At 45.3% G+C, this 8,948-nt stretch overlaps 1 protein-coding gene across 1 annotated transcript in view; it reads right to left on the reverse strand.

The window, feature by feature from the left end:
- The window catches only part of lmtk3 (lemur tyrosine kinase 3), a 45,990-nt gene extending 38,460 nt beyond the window's left edge, over positions 1–7,530 (reverse strand). The window contains exons 1-5 of the mRNA XM_015950603.3: positions 7,303–7,530; positions 5,549–5,682; positions 4,246–4,393; positions 1,205–1,278; positions 910–1,028 (exon numbers count right to left, since the gene is read on the reverse strand). Coding sequence (XP_015806089.3) covers positions 910–1,028; positions 1,205–1,278; positions 4,246–4,393; positions 5,549–5,682; positions 7,303–7,393 — 566 coding nt within the window. The 5' untranslated portion in view covers positions 7,394–7,530. The remainder of the gene's footprint in view (positions 1–909; positions 1,029–1,204; positions 1,279–4,245; positions 4,394–5,548; positions 5,683–7,302) is intronic.
- Between the last annotated feature and the right edge of the window lie 1,418 nt (positions 7,531–8,948).

Here is an 8,948-nt window from a genome sequence, read left to right on the forward strand (position 1 = left end):
ACAACATTTACCCTCTACAAATGTCAGTATATCGGTATCGGCAAATATCGGTTATCGACCATAACGTTGATGTTAATATCGGATATCGGTATCGGCCCAAAGAATTCATATCGGTGCATCACTGCTTAGAAATGAGCGATGACTCAAGACTTGTGTTCAGAGCTGCTGTAGTTGGTGGCTGCTTCCTTTTTTGTCCAGGAACAGGGACATAGATGGAGGACAGCCATCACCGTGAACGCATCCTGTGTGTGTGTGTGTGTGTGTGTGTGTGTGTGTGTGTGCGAGTGTGTGTGTGTGTGTGTGTGTGTGTGTGTGTGTGTGTGTGTGTGTGTGTGTGTGTGTGTGTGTGTGTGTGTGTGCTTTGAAACCAAGGGGAGCCAAAATGCTGCTCAGAACTGGATCACACTGAGCTCTATCATTTAAACTTCTTCATTTTGTCAACAACTTCAGCAACAGTATGTTTATGTTTATGTATTTAGCAGACACTTTCGTCCAAAGCGACTTACAAGTGATAATCGGCATGCTGCCCTTGAGGCTAACAACAACAATAACAACAAAAACTTGGCATCAGTCATGGAGAGGAGGGAACAAGGAGTGGACAGTGGAGAGGGGGGACGGGTGCAGGCAGGGGGCTAGTTTAGAAGATGCTCTCTGAAGAGCAGGGTCTTCAGGAGTTTCTTGAAAATCGAAAAGGAAGCCCCTGTCCTGGTAATGCTTGGAAGGTCATTCAACATTTGTGGAACAATGCATGAGAAAAGTCAAAGTATGTACTTCTCATAGATAATGAAACAATGTTCTGGACATTTCTTTTCCGTTTCGCCGTTAGATTTGGAAACCACCGTCCATCCTCCGAGACCAAACCTAACTTTAAGACTTCAAAAGAGCTGCTAACAGAGCAGCTTGTCTCACCTGTACGGCTCAGACTCGGCTAGGAACTTCCTCTGCTCGAGGGGGCTGGCGCTCACTCGTAGCTCCTTCACCACCGCCTGAGAGGAGCTGCAGTCGCACAGCACTTCAGCCAGGATCACCTGCAGGAGATTAATGGTCAAGAATGTGGAAGAGTGCCCAGGAAGAAGGAGGAAACAGACTCTTCTGAGTTATGACTTGTGATCTAGTCAGTGACCCGTAATGCTGCAAAAATAAAATCTATAATGTGGTTTACATTTAGCATGAAGATGTCGGACGTAAGAGGTGAGCTTCTTACCTTCCCAAACCAGCCGTTTCCTATCTCCTGAAGGTAGTTTAAAGTGTGTCTTTTGAAGCGCTGAGATTTGGAGTCTGTAAATAAAATAAAAAAACATTAAAAAGATCCAGCTGCCATTGGTTGATATTCTGGATAATGTTCTACTGTTAATTAATAATAGTAATACACAATAAAACATCACAAAACATGTGCCATGACATTTAACGATTAACGGTCACAAAACCCTCTCTGCAAAGGTAGCACAAAAATAATTAGGGGTGTTTCATTTCTGCTCTTTTTGTTTTACCAAAATCTGATTTGCAGAAACAGTCTAATTATAAAAGCAACACTAAAGAGTTTTTAACACATTAATCTACTGGTTTCAAACTGGTTTCAGTGCATCTAGATCCATAACCAGGAGAAACTTAACACTGGACAAAACTTTTGACATTTTCACATCTGGCCCAGCCCGGTCTGGTCTGGTCTTGGTTGGGTCAGTCCGCCCCTGCGCAGCCAGGTTTATTCACACCATGATGTCTGTGGCCTTCTCAGGAAAGAGCACGTAGGCGGGACAAAAGACCCGCAGAGAAGTCCTTAAAGGGACTTTACGGACTTTTGAATTTTTATGCTCGTGATTGCCCCCTCAGGCCAAAAGCGTAACGGCAGCTTCAATAGTAGGCTCGTGCATGAGGCGCACATGCTGTACGTGTACACTCCTTATTGAAAATAACAGCTGAGACAGTCCCGTGTGTGTGTGTGTGTGTGTGTGTGTGTGTGTGTGTGTGTGTGTGTGTGTGTGTGTGTGTGTGTGTGTGTGTGTGTGTGTGTGTGTGTGGCCCAGAGGACAGGAGAACGCGCAGCTAATTAATTAAATAATGTGGTTCTGTACCTTTCTCTTCAGCACAGCCGACAAAGGTTTATGATGGGTCAGTCCTCCTGCATGCTCAGATCATTCCCTTCCCTTGCTTGAAAAATTGTTCCAAAATGAAAGTTGAACCCACATCTTTTTTATCTGTGAATTTAATGCCGTTCGGCGAGTCTCAAATAAAAATTTGGGCATCTTACTGTAAAAAAAATATACTATTAATGTAAAAAATAGAAACTGCCTTTCACAGTATCTGTAACTTTTATATCGTTGATGACAGCTGAAACAGCGTCAACCCAAGAACGGTTTGGAGCAAAAATGGCTATTTTGTTGCTAATTTGCAGGAAATATCTAGAAGAAAGTTCTACAGAAAGTAGCTAAGGGTCCTCAGAAATGTAGCTAGCTTTGTCACTAGGCGTTAGGAACAGCGACAAAGTGGCACTGCCTCTCTCTCTGCTGCTAAAGCTACGGATAGCAAATGCTACGGGTTATGCCTGAGCGTGAACGCGCATGAAGCAGCCTGCTCGACCCGAGCATCTCTCTTTTTCTGTGATTTTACAGAAAAACAGGCAATCACAGTAAAAATGCCAGGGCTCATTCTACAGGACCAGGGCATTGCAGGAGAATGTATGAAGAAGACATTTATTATTTCTATACATGTTTTGGCTGTCAGACTTCCATAATGTCCCTTTAAGTTTGTAAACAAAAGCAGCCGTGAGTCATGTTGCTTTTGGGTACTCTAACATGACGCACAAAGCTTCCTACTGTCTCACTGAGCAGCGGTGCTGCTGCAAGTCTGGGCTGCAGTCAGAGAAGATGTTTACCCCACCGCATCCAGACAAATAATCAATCATGCATGCGGGACGCCGCCGCTGGTTGATACTACCCGCCAAGCAGAGACTCCCTCTAGTGGATAGGCGTGAACTTTAGCCGGCCATTCACTAGTGGATGTGTAGGACTGGCTCAGCTGATCGCAGGGGAGCCGGTCTGAAAACAACGGTTGGCTGAGGACGGAAAATGCACAATTACCCAGATGTGACCACAATGTGAATGCACCATTTGTTAACCTGCCGACCAGAAATTGCAGTTTTGTGGTTCAGGTAGGAGCTACCTGCTATATGGCAATAACTGTTTACTGTGCAGGTAGCTCATAAAAAGACTAGCGGTTAGCTTCTTCAGTTTGCCAACCGTAAAAAAAACACAAGAAGAAGAACTTAGAAGTAACTTTTGTTGGTATCATGATGAAGCCTGGAAGTAGAAGTAAGAGAGTAATGTCTTTGGAGGTGAAGCAAGTAGCTAGAACCCAAGTGAGCATCAACGTGGCCTACGCTAATTTGAGGGAGCTAAAGGAGGCTACAAAATAACGGACTAATGGTGACCTGGCTTTGTTGCTCCTGGTAAATCTTTTTTTTTTTTTTTACTTTTTACTTTGTGGCTTGTTTAGTGTCAGTTGGCTCATTTTAGCATTAGCTTGTTGTTAGCAATAGCTGCAGCAGGCTGCTGGGTTGTTTACGACAGTTATAGATCTACTTACAACCAGTAGGAGGGATGAGTGAAAAACTTACCCAGTGTTGCTTTAATTTCTGATAAATCGATTGCAATATATGAGGGGTCCCCTCCTCGTAAAAAAGAAAAGCTCAATCATTTTAGTTAACTAACATCACATTTCGCCTACTAGTCCCTAAATATAAGGACTATGACAGAAAAGCCGAGAAAGCAGGTGAGACACACCCCTTCAAAAAGACTTTGTTCAAACCGTACCGCTGTGTGCTGTGTTATGCTAAAGAACATGCTTTTTCTTGGTAGATTTTGATGAAACCTGAAAACATCTAGTGCAACGATCAGCTCAAATATAATTTTGTTTGTCAGAGGTCAACCGTTCAGGTCAGGGAACAAATAATAAGAACGCTTTTCTTTGAATAGAAAGCCCTTCAGAGAGATGTACTCCTTCCTGACGTTACGCTCTCCAAATGTATTGGCTTGTTCATGCGAAGCGCTGATGCAGAAGCTTCCCAGATCATAGTTTCCACTTCACTTCAGTGCAGTGGGGAGTCTGGTGCTGTCCGTGCACTCGGTGTGAGACCTTTAATGGATCCGCATCGGTGACTTGGGCAACAGACCGTGAGCAAGTAGCACAGGTCAGCACGGCATTCTTGTTTACCTGTGTTTTGGTACGAGAATATAAGAGATACGTTACCGGCTCCATCTTGCAGGGCAGAGCAGCTGTGGCGGTCTCTAACTGGCAAGGTGTAGACTTCAGGGAGGGAGGGACATGAAGACAGGCTGTCCTCTTGGATGGGACTGGAGACTCCAGAGCACTCCTCGCCATCTGCATTGTCAAACTCCTGGTTGAGCCAAAACGACGCCGATACACATAAACAGAGGAATAAAGAAAAGTTATAAACACATCTGCTTTATTTGTATGGCGCGGTATGGGGGCCAAAATTAAGACTACTGCCCAGCAGCAGGAGGCTATATAAATTCTGAAGCAAACAACTGACCTGATTAATGATAAGCTGGCGCCAGTAACTGAGAGGCTGGCGCTGCTTACTGAGAAATAGCACCTTTACCGGCGTTACTAATAGATATGCTAGGGACTAGCAGCCCTCGGCTGATCATTGACTGGTTCACACACTCTCTCTGCTGTCTATTAGCATGGATAAGCTAGCGTTAGCCTGAACGGGCTGGTGTTAGCATTGGAGAGGCTAGCCATTAGCGTGCCTAGGCTGGCCACTAGCTGGATTTCCTACCCCCTTGACGGACCATTAGCATGGATAGGCTGACAATAGCATTGGAGAGGCTAGCCATTAGCGGGCCTAGGCTGGCCACTAGCTGGATTTCCTACACCCTGACGGACCATTAGCATGGATAGGCTGACATTAGCATCGGAGAGGCTAGCCATTAGCGTGTCTAGGCTGGCCACTAGCTGACTAGTGACTCTCCGAGACATGCTAATGGCTAGCCTCTCCTATGGTAATGCCAGCCTATCCATGCTTAAGGTCCGTCAAGGGCGTAGGAAATCCAGCTAGTGGCATGCCTAGGCACGCTAATGGCTAGCCTCTCCGATGCTAACGCCAGCCTGTCCATGATAATGGTCCATCGAGGAGGTAGGAAATCCATCTAGTGGCCAGCCTAGGCACGCTAATGGCAAGCCTCTCCAACGCTAACACCAGCCCGTCCAGGCTAACATTAGCCTATCCATGCTAATAGACAGCAGAGGGAGTGTGTGAACCAGTCAATGACCAGCCGAGGGCTGCTAGTCCCTAGCATATCTATTAGTAACGCCGGTAAAGGTGCTATTTCTCAGTAAGCAGCGCCAGCCTCTCAGTTACTGGCGCCAGCTTATCATTAATCAGGTCAGTTGTTTGCCTCAGAATTTATATAGCCTCCTGCTGCTGGGCAGTAGTCTTAATTTTGGCCCCCATACCGCGCCATATATTTGTTCTGTCAGGTGCACAGACAATAAGTCTCACTTAACGAGCGCCATGACAGTGACTCACGTTGAAGCCCACTCCCCCTCTCTTGCAGCAGAGGCAGGTGAGGAGCAGCAGGACGAAAGAGACGAGCCCCGAGCAGGAGATGAGAATGACAACATAAGGAGGAGCAGAGAGGGATTCAGCTCTGGTCTGAGAAACTGGTCAAAGGACACACAGAAGTATAAAAACAAGTTTTTAGCGCACTAATTCAGTACATTTGAGTCAGCCAGGGTGAGTTAGAATAACAGCGCTGAATCACATAACTAAAATCTCGTTACACAGGTGGTGTGTTACAGGAAAAGACATTGGAGCACAATCTGCAGGTGAGACAGCGGAGAATCCCAATGAGCAGTTTGTATTGGGGATTTTAGAAGGGGGGGGGACAGCAAGAAAGTTCAAGATCAAACTTAATGTTGGATTCAATCAAACAAAGCAGAGACTGGAATTAAAGTTTGGAAGTTACCATTCCAGTGAGGAGAGATAGCACGAGGAGGGGGGGTGGGAATATCAGAGAAAAGCATTCCACTTATAGGAAACAGAAGCAGGAGAAGGTGGCTGGAGTCATCATTTAGGTTAAAAAGGGAATGCTGAATGGGAAGGGGCTGGAAACTGGAAGATAAATTACTCAGTCAGGAAGGTTTTACGATCAGGTGAAAGGGGGAGGGGGTAGGGACGTTTGGTATTTGTACCTCAACGTAGCTGGTTGTGGGAAGTGTCCCATCTGTAAAGAAAAGGGGCAGGGCAACGTGGTTAAATACCTTTCAGGTATTTTTTTTAGGCTTCATTAAAATTCTGTGGCTAAAAATGAAAATCATAATATCATGATGTGGAAAAAAGCCACAATGCTGCTGTATGAACACAGGAAGTCATTGATAAAATTACTGAGGTTTAAAAAAAGGATTTAGTTATAATAAATGAATGTGTCTGTCCAATCTTAAAATATCCTGGTTTCACTGTCTGCGCCCCTCATTAAAATTCAACAAAAGGCTCCTTCACAAGGTCGCGATAGTGTAAACACAGCATACATCAATTTTAAAGTATATTTAATAATTTAGCAGCCTAAATGTTGCTTCTTGCTCCCAAAAACTTCCTTTTTAATGCAGGAAGAGGGTCCTGCAGCTGGAAAAAACTAATTATGATGTAAGGAATGATTTCAACTGAAAAACTAAATCTGTGTGTGTGTGTGTGTGTGTGTGTGTGTGTGTGTGTGTGTGTGTGTGTGTGTGTGTGTGTGTGTGTGTGTGTGTGTGTGTGTGTGTGGACTCTGAGATGATCCTAAACAACACAACCCAGCGGCTCCAGCCCATCTTGACGCACAGCTCCAGAGCAGCGCTTTTCTTTCATCCTTCCTCCCCAGACAGATGTCCAGACAGACACTGCATATCAACACGGGCCGCTTCCGCCAGCCTCTGAGCCAAAACAACACAATGACGGCACACACGCACCCGCCTGCTCTGCTTTAAGGAAGGGGGCTGGTGAGGACATATTGGGGTAAACTGCTCCGGATAACAGCTCGACTATTTGAGTCTGCATGTTTTTTTTTTAAATGCCATCGGTGTAAAGGCCCGACATCGCAGCATCCCTCCTGATACGGTCCCCCACCAGCAGCAGCTCTTCTCCTGCAACGATAACTGGAACATGGCTGAGCCCAGCTGGCTGACTTTACAGTATTCACCCATAAGGAGGCCTTTTTCATAAACCCCTCATCTTCTCCTCCACCTTTCTTTCTCCAGCATCACTGACAGCCCCCCCCCCCTCTCTCCTCCGACTCCGCTCACCTTCCCTCTGCGGCGCCCCGAGCGCTCTCTCCGGGCTGAGGTACGACATGATGCCAGCCAGCGCCACCATCACCCAGCAGTGTGGCCGCATCGTCTCCGCGTCCGGATCAACAACACCATCCGAGCGACGCAGCCGACTGTCGGGTGTCCTCCTCGCTCCCGTTCACCCCGCCGCGGTCTGTGCCGTCTCGCACTCTCTCCCCCCTCCGCTTCCCTCCTAATAATAAAGAGCGTCTCCTCGCCTTCCTTGTTGCGCTCTCCCCCACCTCCCTCCCTCTCTCCTCCTCCTCCTCTAATCTGCAATTAAACACGGTGTGGGAGATGCTCCATTGTGCATCCTCGGTGCGCAAACATCCGTCTGCAGAAAACAACCATCCTCTGCTCCTCCTGCTATGTGAAAACCTCCCCCCGTATCTGTTTTCTCCTCCGCCTGGCTACGTCACACTCATCGCGCATTGTCATGGTCCAGCTTCATCAGCACCATAACGGTATCTCACAAACAATAGAAAACTGTGATATTCCCACAGGGAGCTGACTGGAGCTCATCAGTGTATTTATATTCATCTAATAGTGGATTTTAACTCTAAACACCGTTCCTACAGAGACACGTGGCATTCAAGGCATTTTTGTACTAAATTATGGTGAAAATAATTTTTGAACAATGGTTTACTACTGTTAAAAATATAGATTTCTTCTGATTGTATTTTTTTTCAAAACTTAGAGATATTCCACCTCTAAGTGAAATGCCCGTTGCCATATTCCAGTTAGATGAGAGGAAAAGCATTTTCTAATCAGCCCAGTCTTTCTCCTAATGGCAGTTAGCTTTAGCTTAGCATAAACAATGTAAGTGAATGGTAACAGTTAGCATTTCACATGAAAAAGTCATGAAAATTTCTCAGTAATGTTCCTATTTGTTCTTCAAAAATCACACCGACTTCAGATGAAAATAATAAGCAACACGAAGGAATCTCGTGGAGCTGATTTAAACTGAGGGCTACATTACGGAAAAGGTGCAAGGAACTGACGCAACGGCCCAAACGTAAACTTACGTTGGTGGACTAGACCTAATGGCAGTCAATGGCAAGTTTCATGTCGTTGCAGCGCAACTTTTTTGTGATGTAGTCCCATGTGGTTTCCTTTTTCTTTTTTATTCATTTTTAATTAAGATTTTTCCTTTTTTTTGCCCATAATTTATATTTTTAATCCTTCTTTATTGTTCTGGTGATTTTTATCTTGAGAGGGATATTTTAAATATTTTCAACACAAGAACAGAAAAGGCACAAATGTCTGGTACTAAAACATTGGATAGGAGTGGAGACATGGCTGAGCACTGTCAAAATGTGTGTGTGTGTGTGTGTGTGTGTGTGTGCTTGGTCATCTCAAACCCTAGTGAGTCGTGACAGATGGCTGCTCATACTGATCCAGGTTCTGTTGGAAGTTTGTTCCTGTTAAAGGGGAGTTTTCCTCTCCACTGTCGCTACAGCTTGTATGCAGACTGCTGTAAAGCCACTGACACTACAAGTCAGTGACTCGATGTAGTCTGCCTGGTTTCCTTACATAGAAAACTTTTAAGGAGGTCCTTCACTCATACTCCTAATTCAAATTCAAAAATACTTTATTAATCCCAGAGGGAAATTGATTGCTGT

Source organism: Nothobranchius furzeri, chromosome 5 (genome assembly GCF_043380555.1).
Source record: "Nothobranchius furzeri strain GRZ-AD chromosome 5, NfurGRZ-RIMD1, whole genome shotgun sequence".
NCBI lineage: Eukaryota > Metazoa > Chordata > Actinopteri > Cyprinodontiformes > Nothobranchiidae > Nothobranchius > Nothobranchius furzeri.